The sequence below is a fragment of the Dipodomys ordii genome, unplaced genomic scaffold (assembly GCF_000151885.1).
Source record: "Dipodomys ordii isolate 6190 unplaced genomic scaffold, Dord_2.0 Scaffold133, whole genome shotgun sequence".
NCBI classification, from domain to species: Eukaryota; Metazoa; Chordata; class Mammalia; order Rodentia; family Heteromyidae; genus Dipodomys; species Dipodomys ordii.
In genome coordinates, this window is record NW_012267349.1 from 2,577,964 (window position 1) to 2,593,362 (window position 15,399).

Here is a 15,399-nt window from a genome sequence, read left to right on the forward strand (position 1 = left end):
TGTTAGATACAAGAAAAACCCACCAGTGCCTATTAGATGAGATTCTTGTCCAACAGAATACGTGAACCTGAGTAGATTATAATAAAAAGTAATTTTATATCTCACCATTCTAAAAGCTAAAAAGTGCAAATCAAGGAGCTACATAAAGACAGAGGTGAGAGGGGTGTCACAGGGTGAGGGAAGAGGATCAAACAAGCCCAGGTCCCTTCCTTTGCTTACAAAGCCATTAAGGGCCACATGGGGTCCATCCTAAAGATTTCATTACCTCCAAGATTTAATTACCTCCCGAAGGGCTCATCTCCAAATTCTATCACCATCTAACTTTGAGGACTAACTATAGTAACTATGAGGATTAGCTGTGAATGTGAACTCAGACTATAGCATAAGCTTTACCCATTTCCAGCTTTGTGGTGCTTGTCATTTCGATGGCATTGGATTGTTCCTTTCTGATGCATCACCTATCTGAAGCAACTTCTGTCTACTGTGTGGTGGCTCCGGTTCTCAGGTGCACATGGGGACTTTTGAGATGGAAGCTATACTAAAACCTTAGATAGTAGATGTCCCTCAGAGATAGTGTGCCTGAGGACCAGGCTTTGATTCTCCATACCACAAACAAACAAACTGGTATCTTAAAAAACTTAAGATATCAGTTGTTGGCTAGTGGAATGTTTTAACTTAAAGAATTCATCCTTGGAGAAAAGGTTAAAGCTTTTTTCCCCTTGTGAACTTTCGGGTCCATGTTGTAGTCTCACACACAGCCCCTTTTTTCTTTCAGGTGCATGCTCCGAGTCCTTGATTCCTTTGGTACTGAACCAGAGTTCAATCATGCCAACTATGCTCAGTCCAAAGGCCACAAGACCCCCTGGGGAAAGTGGAATCTGAACCCTCAGCAGTTCTATACCATGTTCCGTGAGTATTCACCAGAATGAGCACTAAACACAGATGGGAAAATTAATAAGATAGCCACCTATTTGGGATTGGGATTGTCACAGCCCTTAGCGGAAGACGTGTGTATACTGTTTAACCTTTCCTTGGGAATAATTGATTTTTTTTCTTTAATTACAATGGAAAACCTGTGTGTTCTAGAGAAGTGTTTGACACAAATGATCATTAGAAACCACGTCAGAGAGGACTAGAGTCACAGCACCGCGCATGCCTCATGACACTGAAATTGTTCAGTGTCCCCTTCACGCCTAATAAGGAATGGGGTCTCTCATCTCACCCCACTTTCTAAACAGCCAATTCTCAGTTATTTAAGCACCAAATTTTGAAAGAAAACAATCTAGCCTTTCCTAAGTTGATCTAAGTTTCATACATTGCTAACTTTTTGGGGGGCAGGAGACAGTACTAGGGCTTATAAAGGGCATTGCACCTGCTAGGCAGGCCCCCTACCACTTGAGCCATACCTCCAGCTTTTCCTGTTTTCTCTCCTATTTTTTAAACAGAGTTTGATACTTTTTGATCCTCCTATATACACTTTGCAGGAAGCTGGGAATGCAACACTGATTGTTTTGGTTGAGATGGAGTCTAGTGAACTTTTTAAATTTTTCCCCCCCTATGTCTATCCTTAAATCACTATCCTCCTGATCACCTCCCAAAGAGCTATGAATATAGGTATGAGCACATCTTGGTGCCTTCCTGAATACTGGCCCCCAAATGACCTTTTTCCTTCTCTTGCTGACATGATGTGTTGCACTCATGCTGACAGACGAGAAGCTGACTGCCCTGCTGCCAGCCTCTTCAAAATTTGGCATTTGTGGGTATTCCTGTCCCCTAGCCACCATTTCTTCCTGTTGATTTTCCTCGACTTGTCTTCCACCGTCTTTTGATGTAGCTGAGGAATGTAAAAGCCAGGCAGGAAACTCGATAGCATCTGTGCCAAGCATAAATTTATTATCAAGACACCATAGTGAAGTTGAAGTTCTCTTTTGGAAAGAAGAGCCCACATTGATTGAGGTGCTCAGAGTAGAGAATTCCCATGTTCATCCTGAGATGTCCATGGGTTACTGAGATGTTAATCGGTTTGCTGGGTTGAGGAGACACCCAAGAGATCCCTGCAGTGCCTTTTCCCCTGGAGGGTCCAGAGAACACAATGGTTGTATGCACCCCATGCATGCTAGGTATAAGAGGGAGGAGTTGAGAACTGAGAGGGCCATAGCTTAAAGAGCTCATGCTCTGTGTAATGTAAACATAGCGTCCTGTTGCAAGCTGCCCCTGGAGCACAATTCAGGGCCCACCTCATATTCGGCACATTAGGTGACACATTAGGTGACATGAGATGAGAGTTAGAATTAGTCTGTGGTTTGGCTTTTCTGTGACACTTGGAGAAACTGGAAAGAGGGTCACCTAGCTGCCTGAGAAGTGGCCTGTGTGTTCGCTCAGTCAAGTGAAGTAAAATGCTACTATATCCAAAATAGCCCAAACTGCCAGTGTGATGTGGCAGGCTTACGCCTTGCAAGACATGGTTGTTAGCCCTATGCTTTGGTCTTGAGGAGAGAGGGTTCCAGAAAGTATGGAGTTCAGTTTTTACTGATCAGGGCTTAACCTCAGGGCCTCTAATTCTATCAGAGTTGGCCTCTATCACTTGAGTCATGACTCCAGTCCAGCCTTTTGGTAGTTAATTGTAGATGGAATATCACAGATCTTTCTGCTTGGGCCGACTTGGAATCCTGGTCCTCCAGATCTCAGCCTCCTAAGTAATTTAGGATTATAGGTTTGTGTACTCAGCTTAGACTTCTCTTTTTCAGCTGCAGAGTTTGGAGTCTTGCAAATTTGACTTTGCATTTGTTTTTTGGGGTTTTTTTGGTTGTGTTTTTTGTTTTTTGTATTTTCTGTTTAATGACTGGAAGATATTAGCAGTCTTAGTTGACTGAACTGAAAGAAGTTGACTATTTAAAACACAACCAAAGATGAAAACAAATTTATTTTAAACAGGGATGGAGGGATATGCTTCCTGATTATAACTCACAAATCAGGAAAATGAGACACATTTGACTGACTATAAACAAATTAAAAAGTACTTGCATGTCAAAATATTAACAACCACCTATAAATATCATAAGCAAACAGTGTTTTAACCATATATTCATAAGAGTAAGTATCTGTATTGTTATTTGAATGCCATTACAGAGATATAGTTGTAAGAGCTAGGATTTTCAGTATATCAGAAACAAATACCATATAATCTTCAGTTTGCATCCAAAATATTAATGAACTTACGCTTTCTTTAAAAATAAAATGTTTCACTGGAGCACTATTGATTGTATTCCTTGCAACTCAGGAGGCTGAAATCCAGAGGATCAAAGCAAAACAAAAAAAAAAAAAGAAAGAAAGAAAAGTCCATATGCCTCTATTTTCCAACTAACCAGCAAAAAGCTATGCTAGAGGTATGGTTCAAATGACAGAGATCCAGCTGAGTAAGCACCAGACCTTGAATTCAAACTCTAGTACTAGCAGGAAAAACAAAATACATTTAAAGTTCCATACTTTTAAAAGGACCTGAAGACTGGTAGTCAGACTGGTATTCCCTAAATGTATTTTCTGATTCTACAAAAAAAGAACCTCTTCCTAGAACAATAGCCAGTCACAGCATGAGACAAGGGAGTATTTAAGATTAGTATTATACCAGAAGGCAAAGCAGCTAAGAATGATTCCAGTGGTGCAGGTTGGGGGACAAAAGACCCCAAAGTGCAGTTGCTTAGGCATCAAAGAACACTGCAACAGACTGCAGTCAAACAGCTGAGAAATGACCAGTGGGTCCAGGGTGAATAGCCATGCAGGAAAACTCCACAGAATGCAGTCTGTCACTTTTGTAAGTTGCTAGGACACACCGCTCATGACTGCAAACTCAAGTGGAAAAAAACAAAATCCCAGATTTGATATTCCTGTCTTTTTAGCACAAATGATAGCTGAACATAATCAAATGGTTGATGAGAAAAAGTTGTTAATCATGGGAAAATCAGAGCTAATAAATGCAGTGGGAATGAGGAATTAGAAAATCAGCATTTTGAAACTTAATGAGAGTGGAGCAAGACATCATCAGTGCCTGCAAAACCCATCAAGGAACAGGTTGATGGAAAACTCTCATGGATGAAGCTGTCTTGAATGGAGGAAATATGGAAATGAGGATGGAAATAAAACAGTTTGAGACATTCATCATGTTGAGCTGTCTGGGCTGGAGAACATGCTACAGAAAACAGTATCTTCTGTACCCCACAATAAACTTGGATGCTCCCTTATCAGGGGTCTCTTTCCCACATGACAGAGTAGAGTCCCATACAGCTGGGTGACTGTGGCTGTTATAGTGGTCTGCAGAGAAAGACTATTTCTTCGAGCCTAAGAAGACAATGTCAGGGCTGGGTGTGGTAATACATACCTGTAATCCCAGCTACTCTCTAGGCGAAGGCAGGATCATAGTACAAGATCAGCTCAGATGAAAAAAAAATGTTAGATGCTGTCCATCTCAAAACAAAACTAAACAAAACAAGCTGAGCAGGTGGGGAACTTCTATAATCCTATTTACGGGGGTGGCGGAGGGAGTAAGATCACAGTCTAAGTCTGAAGCTGAGACAGTGCTAAGACTTATCTGAAAAATAACTAAAGCAAAACAGAGCTGGAGGCCATAGTTCAAGTGGTGGAGTTCAAACAAAGCCCAGTAGCATGGAAGGAAGCGAAGGAGGGAGGGAGGGAAAGAAGGAGAGAAAGGGAAGAGGGAAGAAAGGAAGCAGGGAAGGAGGGAATGCAGGGAGGGAGTCGAAATTTTTATTCCCTTTTTGAAATGAAACAAACTTGTGCATGTTTTATATATGTACGGATAGTAATCATTATGTAATTGTATAAATATATGTATAAATATGATCACATCGAGAGCATCAAGACTCATGCACTTAGATTGTTTTCTGTGATAGGAGTGCTGAATGAAAAGTTTGTAGTGTGGAGAAGCAAGGTTGTACATGTGAAATGGATTCCACAAGTCCAACCTCTTAGGAGGTTTCACAGCGTTCTGGCACAGGTGCAGCAGCGAACCTCACATAACATAAAGACATAAACAGATGGTTCCATGCTTCAGAAGTGAAAGAAAATAAGCTGGACTGGCACATGCTCACTTTCTTTAATATTCAGGCTGCATTTCTTATTTTAAGGCTTCCATTCCTGCTCTGACTTACTTCTCACTAAACCCGTAGGGTTTCTACAAGTTGAGAAGCCTTGTTTTTAGGTATGAATTTTCACTCATATCTCAAAGACGTTCACTGGGATGAGCCTCTGCATGTATTCTGTTTGCACTTGGGTGTTTCAGAGTGCACCAATGTGAATTCTCCCTGCTACCTTCCAAAGCAGCTTCCACAGGGATCAGGTGGCCGGGACACTAGGCCATTTGAGGAGGCTAGTAAGTCTGGTTGTTGTTCCTTCTCATCTCTTTTTCTGTTTCACCCTGGATTCCACTCTAGGCACTGGCCTCCACAACTAATTCTCAAAAGCCCAGCTTGGGTTAAACTCTTCCTTCCCATCCTGCATCCCTTTTTTCTGCCCATGGCTTGTGTGCAGACTCCATAGCAAAGTGGTATCAACCTCTGGCCTCAACAATCTTCCCTTCTCTTCCTTCTTGAATACTTCCCAGATCCCTTTGAAGACCCCAGACTCCTCACCTCTCTACCTCCTTCAAGTCACCATTACAGCAAAATGTGTTTTCTTTAAGACTCTATTTCAGGGACTTTTTCTCTTTCCAATCGAATCTAAATAGAAGGATCAACATAGCCATCTAGTATCTGTGTGTATAGTGCTGGGAATCAAACCCAAGGCCTTATATATGCTAGGTAGCCGCTTTACTATTGAGCTACTTCCCCAGCCCATGTATATATTTTACATTTTACTTTATACATGCTAAACTTTCACATCAGATTTTCCACTTAGTGTATCCAACTCCTTCTGATGATTCTACTCAGACTTGAAAAGCATTTCCAATACTGTTTTAGTTTCTTAACTTGTATTTCTTTGGAATACTTTGATGTTTCTTGTAGAGAATTAACTGTGGCCTTTCTCTGCTCTCTGGGTTGGCTTTAAATCTATGTATCATTTCTGTCTGACTTGTTTTAGGCTTCCAAAGACAGTCTTCATTTTTCCCCCATAGTCTCAAATATGGCATGTGATACTTGGGTTAACACTTAAGAAAAAAATCGACCCACAAAGAAAAGTGAAATAGAGAAAGCATTTTCCTATTATGCTTAAAGGAGAAAACTAAAGCCCTAAAATTCATGACTTACTCTGTACATTATCTCCTACTTGAATAGCTCTAATTATCCATTCAACACCCACTTTCACCACTTCTGCTGGCTTATAAAAACATTGGCTGGGATAAAAACCTATATCTTAATTGAGTATTTTTCTGGCTTTCCCTGGAGACCGTGGCTGAACGAGGCAGTGGCATCCATGATGAGACTTTGGCCTCTTGGTTTCACACTAGCTCAGCTCATACCTCATTTTCCTATCCTGAAAAATTATCAGTAAGTTTTGAAACTGAAGCCTCTTGGTAACTTCTCTCTTTGTATATGTCCACGGACAATTTCCCTTTGCCTAAGCCAAGTCTATATGGGGTTTATTTAAGTGACTGCGATGGTTTGACCTTCTGAGTGCTTCATGTTGAGTGTTTCTTAAAAGGTTCCAAGTTTGAGACAGAAAGACAGAGCTTAAAAAGAGGGAGTTGAGTGAAGGAGAAACTGTAGAACCTGAGGTTTTTCTCATGTAACTTCTGAAGACTTATTTTTTTAATGTTTCTGTATCACCGTAACATGATCCTTACTGGGTGTTCGAGAGGTGGTGTAGCTTGAGTAGCCTTTGTTTGTTTTTCTTATGAGAGTGAATTCTTTCCTTATGTGAATTTGTGTTACACTGGAATCTTAGTTGTGGGTTTTATCCAGTTGCCCTAACACATGCCTCTTGATATCTGTGGCTCTGTAAGCACAGTCTTATTTTCAGAGGGGCCAGGGGGGCATCACACCCCTCCACTTTAGAAATTATAGACCCAGTTGAGAGAAAAACGAGAGCTAGATTCAGAATCCAGGGACACCTGACCTGCTTATCCTAGGACTCACACCTGGGTATTTTTCCTTTTGTCTTTGCTGTTGATGGTAGTACTGGGATTTGAACTCAAAGTCTTGTGCTTGCTAGATAGGCACTCTCCTACCTGAACCATGGCCTCAGACCTTTTACTTTTAGTCCTTAAGTCTACCCTGGTTCCTGCATCTGTGTCCTGTGTCCTTCTGGCTTCTCTTATGCTGTCTGGCCTCGTAGATTTGAGGCGTCATTTAGAATGTCAAGTTTCCTCTGGCATCCCGGCCAGTGCTTGTCCTGTTCCTTTGCCTAGAAGCCACTGTACCCCCATGATGTCCAAACATGTGCATCCACATGAGTCCTGCTCATCCTTTGAAAGCCTTCCTGCAGCCAGCACTCTTGAATTTGGTCCTCAGGACCAGGTTCCAGCCCAGATCCCACACTGTACACTCCACCAACATGATCCCTGCTGGGTCCTCCGGGCCTTCACAGCATTAATGTTAAATGAATTCTGTGTTGAATTAATAAAGAACCTATAGACTCAGTTTTCTTCAGTGAAGTTAATTAAAACACAAGTCAGAACATGACACTACTCCACAGGCCATGGCTCCCATACCTCTTGCTATAGGGAAAATAATCCATTCCATGGGGTCCTGTATAGTCCTGTGTGGTCTGTACTCCCTGCTTTTCTCCTTCCCTCCCTCTCCCCTCCCCCCATTCTTCTCTTCCCCCTCCTTTTTCTCTCCCCTTCCCTCTCCCCCTCTCCTCTCTCTTTCCTGTACCCCTCATGGGGCTTGAACTCAGGACTTGCACACTGTCCTTGAGCTTTTTTGCTCAAGTGCTCTACCACTTGAGCCACAGTCAGGATGGAGGGCTTGAGGCCTTTATATTGCAACATCAGAACAGAACAGTAACTTATGGACCAAAGATTTGGCCTGACCAAATAAGAATGAGCTCGTTTACAAATGAGCCAGGTCCCTTTCCTGCAAGTGGTGAACCTGTGGCTATATCTAAGGATCACTTGTTCCCCTACCCAATTTTATGTTCAGGGCATGATGGGCAATTTGTGACTCAAATGGCCTGTGGGGCCTTTGCCGCAGAGCTGAAAGGCTCCTGCCTTTGAATTGTAAGCAGGCCCGTAGTAATAGGGTCAGCCTTGCCGCTCCTTCCTGTCTGAGTCGCAGCCTTCGGGAGTGATGTTCTAAGGAGTCCAGGCCGTTCTAAATTGTTTTTTGACACTTGAAGAATTTTCTCCTTGTGCCTTCTGCGAAGAGTTTCCGCATTCATCTTTTAGTTCAACTGTGTTACAGCTTCCGTAGTCAGCTCTGCAGCCTCTGCTTCAAATCACCTAGCATCAGCACCATTTTTGAAAATCAGTTACATCCACATCAATATAAAGTTTCAGAGTACACTATTAATACAGACTTTATTTTTATCTCTGGTTGTACAAAGGAGTTGCCATTCAACAAAGCAATTTGTGAATACAGGGTGTCTTGATCAATGTCACCCCTTCCAACACGCTCACCCATCCCTCCCAACCCAGGGTTTCCCCCTCACTTTTCTTAATTTTGTAGGATATGTAATGAGGTGTTGGGGCTTTTTTGTTTTTTTGTTTTTGTGGGGGGGGTTCTTAGGGGGTGGGGGTTTGCCATTATCAAAGCAGTTTGATCAGGTCTTTTTCTGTCATATTTGTTTTCATCATCATTGAAACCAACAGGAACTTGATGTCCATATGGCAGCTAAATTTCTCCCAAATTGGGTGTGTGCGTGCGTGTGCATGCGTGCACGCCTGCACCTGTGCATGTGTGCACATACACAAATGCTGGTACTAGGGCTTGAACTTGTCCTGGGTGTGGTCCCTTGACATTTTTACTCAAGGAAGGCTGACACTCTACCTCTTTGAGGCATAGCACCAATTCTGGCTTTCTGGTGGTTTATTGGAAATAAGAGTCTCATGGATTTTCCTGCCCAGTTTGGCTTTGAACCATGATCCTTAGATCTCAGCCTCCTAAGTAACTAGGATTATAGGTGAGAGCCACCAATGCCCAGCCTAGTCCAACATTTTTTATAACATACTCAAAACTACAAGAGTGGATGAAATGTATCCTAGAAACACACTACCAAGACTTCATAGTCCATTAATTGTCCTATGACACGTCATAGGCAATGTCATTTCTTTAGCCACCAAAAAAAAAAAATCTGTAGGTCCTTTGGCATGACATCATTAAGCAGAGTTGAGTTTTATCAAAAGCTTATTTCATTTGTCTCTGTTTCATAGATGACATTGGATTTTTTTTCCTCTAGCTGAATATGCTCATTGAAGGGATTATCTACCTATGCTTGTCTCATTCACTGGTATAACCCTGAATCCTAAGTTGTAGCCTGACTCCTAGTCAGTGCTCAATTAATGTGTTATGTGTTGAATGAAAGACAATAAACAGAATCCTGTGATACTAGCTAGGATTTTAATGTTTCTGTAATTTGTTTCCCTTCTTTCCAGTATCTACTTTGTGGCCTAAATAAAAAGATACATTAATCTTATCAACTTGGGAAATATTATATTGAGCACCTATAATATGGACCTGGTCTAGATTCTGGGATAGAGAAGTACAATATGTTGGTTACTGATTAATTTCAAGAGTGGGCCTTGATTTTGGAGCTACAGTGCAAAGATCATTGATGTTAGAGATTGTTTAAGCCTAGCTTTTTACTGAAGATCTGTCTGCAAAGCATTTAATTAGGTGTTTAGCATGGATTTAGTCTGGCATTCAAAAAATATTTACTTGTTCAAGCACACTGGCTCAAGCCTATAATCCCAGCTATTTGAGAGACAATGATCAGGGAAATCGCAGTTGAAAAATGATTGGAAGCATGTTGCATGCATGTCATCCCAAGCTATAGGGGGAGAGGTGGCATGTGCTTTTTATCCTAGGGACAAAGGGAAACACAAATAGGAAGGTCACAGCCCATGAGAGCTGAAGCGGAAAGTGACACCCTATCTCAAGGATAACCAGTACACAAATGGTGTGGGGGAGTGGCTCAAGTAATAGAGCACCTCTTTACTTCATTCCTACTGTGCTATGTACTCGAGGGAAACATGGCTCAGTGATCATAAATAATATAGTTTGACAGGGAGACATTACTATGGGCTAAGGGCTGTAGCTCTTCATGGTCTATGAGAGCCACTGAGGGGTGCTTATCCGTCTTGGAGAGTCAGGAAATCTCTCTATCAGGAGGTGATGTGAGCTGAGATTTCAAGGGAGGGAGAATTGATAGACATGCCAGACATATCCTAGCCAGGAGATAAGATAAAGATAGAAAAGCCCAAGTAGGTCAGCCTGGAGCAGAGGTAACACTAGAGGCTTGGCCAGAAACAACATTGGAATGAGGGCTACATGGGGCTCTGTGTCATCTGAAGGACGTGATAGTTTTTCACAGGAAATTGCCTTCATTACAGTTTTCTTTCAAAGCAGTATTTTGACAATGTCTAGCAATATGGAGGGTGGATTGGGGTTAGTTAGGACCAGTGTGAAAGGGATGAAAGGAGTGAGTGACAGGTACACGGAGGCTGCTTCAGTGGTAAACTTGAAACTTCCTAAACTTCCTGTCTCAGAGTGTATTAGATTGGATGTCTGTCAAGTTAGCTGAGTGATGGGGTTTGTTGGGTTTTGTCTCTGGGTATTAACACTGGCTCTATGCCAGGAAGGATATCTTTACATCTCAGCTCTAATTGCTACCATTCTCAGAGAAGGTGTCCTCACACTGGCACATGGGGGACCAGTCACAGCTCTTCACTTCCATCCTGCCAGGTGAGTGGCTCTGACTAGTCTTTGAGAAACCGCAGTGATGGAACCTGGGTCTTGAACCTGTCTTTCAGCACATGCTTGGTCAGGTATAGTCCTCTATGTTATGGGCTCATTCCTGCAGGCCTGACATGTGGAGAGAATCATGGGCCCAAACTGGCCCCATGACACCACTTGGAGGAGCAGAACTGCTTGGGTTGAGGAATGCGTGGTGGGGTATTGGCATTCTCATGAAACAGAATCAGCTCACACACTGCAGGACTGAAGTATTAGGCTGCTTTTCCAAGGTCGGTGAGTTGTGCTTAGAACCTGGAACTATATCGGTGATCCATTGTGTAAGTGGGAACAAGACATTTACAAGAGCATTTACAATAATAGGATACATTCTTAGTGTCAGTATTTTTATTTTTAAAAAAAAGGTCCATAAGCCTAGGGGGGAAAACTCACTAATTGTGGATATTTTTAGGCTATTTCAACTGTTAAGTAGCTTCTTTTTTTTTTTGGTCTTTCTGTTATCTGGGGGGAGTACTTTATACTGAGGTTGTATTTCAGTTACCAGGAAAGCCAATAGAAGTATTTATATTTAGGGGAATGAAAACTTATTGCTGAAGTCTTGAAAAAAAATAAAAAACTCTTAGGACTGATATAAGCAGGCTAGAGACAGGAGGAAATTGTTGGATATGAAGTCCCCAGGACTTGGTGACAGCTGGCTAAGAGGGCAGAGGAGTGAGCCAAGCTGGCTGGGAGCCTGCTGCTCTTGATGACCAAGTGATATGGGTATAATACAACATTCTAGAGGGGTTGGAACTTTGGGGTAAAAAAAGAAAAAAACAGCCCTTTGCCAGGGTCCAGTGGCTCATGCCTGTAATCCTATCTACTCAGGAGGCTGAGATCTGAGGTTCAAAGCCTACCCAGACAGGAAAGTCTGTAAGACTCTTATCTCCAATTAACCACCAGAAAACTGGAAGTGGCACTGTGGCTCAAAGTGGTCGAGCGTGAGCCTTGAGCAAAAGAGCTTGAGGACAGTGCCCAGGCCTTGAGGTCAAGCCCCAAGAAGGAAAGAAAAACAGCCTTTTAGGATTGATGCATTTGAAAGAAAGGCTAATTTAATTTACTAGGTATTGGTACTCAGGATCTCACACTTGCTAACAGTGACTAAGTGAGACACACTTTTAGCCCTTTTTTTTTACTAGTTTTTTCAGTACTCTTCCTTCCTGCAAGGACCACAATCTACCTATACTGTTCTCATTGTTAGAATGGCAAGCACATATGACCACATCTTGCTTCTTTCCTAAATTAAGATGGAGTCTCATAGACTTTTCTGTCCAGGCTGGCCTGGAACTGCAGTTATCTTAGCTCTGCTTCCTGTGTGGCTTAGGATGACAGGAACATACCACAGCACACAGCTGGGGGTTGAAAAGTGGTCTCATGAACCTTTCCACACAAGCTGGTCTCTAACTATGATCCTACTGTTCTCAGTCTCTGAAGTAGACATGAGCCACCAGCACCTGTCTATAAACTTAGTAACCTCCTGAAGGGTAGAAACTCTGTTGTAATCATTCAGTTCCTAGTATTCAACATGGTTATAGAATGCATGTTCTAAAATCTTTGCCATTGGCTGAATTATTCCAGTGAATCTAATCATATATAATTATTATATATCATATTTTATAATGTATTATATCTATATATTTATATATGCATATTTATAGATATGTAGCAAGCTGTGCATAGTACATGGAATAGAAAATGTGGCCCACTGTGTAAGTAGAAAAAGAAAAAGAAAATGTATAAATACATATTAATATACATTTTTAAAATAGGGGTGCATAATATGTAGATATTATGCGCACATATTACGTGCTATATATTTGTGAAGTACAGTGTAATGTTTCAGTTGATAAAAGTGCTTCCAAATTGCTTAAAACAGTGCTTTTCTTCACAAGTTTGGCTTATTTGAAGGTCATTGTACATGTAAATGTTTAGTCAATCTCCAGGTTGTAGTTTGTAAGAAATGCAGCCTAGACCCATATACCTATCACAGAAGTTTCTCATAGAATGTTGGGAATACCATGTGTATTCTATGTCACCATGTGCATTCTGCATATCTCATGTGATTTACCCCATAGTTCAGAGCCCAGAATATAAAGTGTGTGGACTTTAACTGTATATTAGAGGGGCTTACGAAGACCAGCCCCTCTGACTCTGGGTTCCAGCATTGTCCCTTCCTAATGTGTGATCTTGTGCAGTTTTTAAGTATTCTTTTTTGCTTATCTGAACAAACATCTTATAGGAGTGTTTTCCTTAACATAGGACTTGGAATAAAATCAGAAATATCAGCTATTTTTTTGATCCCACTTATCTCCTGAGATGGACTTGATTACTCAACATACAGAATTTTCTACATTTCATTTGTGATGAGATTTCTTTGATTTACCTTGTAAAATCAATATCCCCATCTTAAGGCAGACCAAGAAAGAAAGCCTGGGCTGAGGTGAGGTCTGGATGAAAAGTTCACTTCAGTACCATCAGCCTGGACTTGTCACTTTTTCTGCATTGTAAGATGTGTATAAGGAGAAAGAGATGCAGGATCTCAAACAGGAAGTACACACAAAAATAGAGGCAGTACATACCTCACTAAGAGGTGAGATTAGTACTCTGAGAACCAACATTGAATCCATAAATGAATCCATTTCCTCCATGCAAACCACAATGGAAGCCATAATTAACAGAGTGAATGAAATGGAATGTAGAATGTCAGATACAGAAGACAGAATACATCAACTGAACCACAACATCACAAATATGGAAAAGTCACTTAAATTATGCCAAAGGGAAATCCAAGAGTAAGCGGATAGTGCCAAGAAATTTAACCTTCATATAACTGGAGTGGACGAAGGTGAGGAATATCAAAGCAAGGGAATGCAACACTTATTCAACAAGATTATCAGTGAAAATTTCCCCCATCTTAAAAAAAGATCATCTTACCTATATAACAGAAGCATATAGAACACCTAACAAGCAGGATCTGAGGAGAAACACTTCTAGACACATTATAGTAAAAATGGTAGATCTGAATCAAAAGGAAACAATCTTGCATGCAGCAAAAACAAAGAAGGAGCTATATTACAATGGGAAAAGAATTAGAATCACTGCAGATCTCTCCACACAGACACTGAATGCAAGAAAGCCCTGGGAAAGTACCATCCGAACCCTGAGAACCAATAACTTCCAGCCCAGACTAATATACCCAGCAAAGCTAGCATTCACATTCACTGGAGAAATGAAAAATTTTAATAGTAAAGAAAAACTAAATGAATTCATCAAAAATAGCCAGCATTACAAAGAATATTAAGAGGGGAAACACAACTGAAGAAAGCAACCAGGAACGGGACCCACACCAGACAGGTATTAATAGAAGTCTAACTTAGTTAACACAGGGGGAAAGGAAAGAAGAAAAACTTAGGAAAACAGGGAATGACAGGAACCACAATGCATCTCTCTATAATAACCTTAAATATCAGGGGACTTAATTCACCAATCAAAAAGAACTGCAGATGGCATCAGAAAACATGACGCATCCATCTCTTGCCTTCAGGAGACCCACCTCTCAGCCAAACATACAAACAAACTCAGAGTGAAGAGTTGGAGAAAGATCTACCAAACAAATGACCCCAGTAAGAAAGCAGGAGTAACTATCCTGATATCTGACAAAATTAAAATCAGTACAAAAAGACAGGAAGGACACTACATATTAATACAGGGAACAATCCAAGAGGAGGATATTACTGTTATCATCTTATACTCCGCAAACATTGGAGCACCCAAATATGTTAAGCAAATACTCTCAAACTTTCAGAATAAAATAGATCCCAATATGATAATACGAGGTAACTTTAACACCCCACTCTCACCAAAGGACAGGTCTACCAACCAGAGGATTGGCAAAGAAGCTACCGAATTAAGTGAGGCCATACTTCAAGCGGAATTAACTGACATCTACTGAGTATTTCACCCTAAAACAACACAGTACACATTCTTCCCAGCAGCTCATGGAACTTTCTCCAAAATAGACCATATCATAGTTCATGCAAATAACTTAAACAAATACAAGGGGATTGACATAATCCCCTATATCCTATCCTCCTATCCGACCACAGTGGAATCAAGCCTAGTTCTCAATAACAAAGCATACCACAGAAATTACTCAAATACATGGAAATTAACAGCACACTTCTAAGCAACACCTGGGTAACAGAAGAAATTAGAGAAGAAATTTAGAAAGTCATACAAATTCAATGAAAATGAAGACATATCACAAAGAAACCTGTGGGACACAGCAAAAGTGGTCTTGAGGGGCAAATTTATCACCCTTAGTTCCCACATCAAGAAAATAGAGACAGACCAAGTAAATAATCTCATGTTGCAATGAAAACAGCTAGAAAAACATGAAAAAAATGGAACCTAAAGTTACTAGACAAAGCCAAATAATCAAATTAAGAGCGGAAATTAACGAGATAGAGAATAGGAAAATTATAAATAAAATTAA

At 41.0% G+C, this 15,399-nt stretch overlaps 1 protein-coding gene across 4 annotated transcripts in view; it reads left to right on the forward strand.

Annotated features, from left to right (window-relative positions):
• Nucleotides 1-15,399, forward strand: part of Mgat5 (mannosyl (alpha-1,6-)-glycoprotein beta-1,6-N-acetyl-glucosaminyltransferase) — a 372,666-nt gene that overhangs the window by 251,665 nt on the left and 105,602 nt on the right. For all 4 annotated transcript variants that reach the window (XM_013030834.1, XM_013030833.1, XM_013030831.1 and 1 more), the window contains exon 10: nt 776-909. In XM_013030834.1, coding sequence (XP_012886288.1) covers nt 776-909 — 134 coding nt within the window. The remainder of the gene's footprint in view (nt 1-775; nt 910-15,399) is intronic.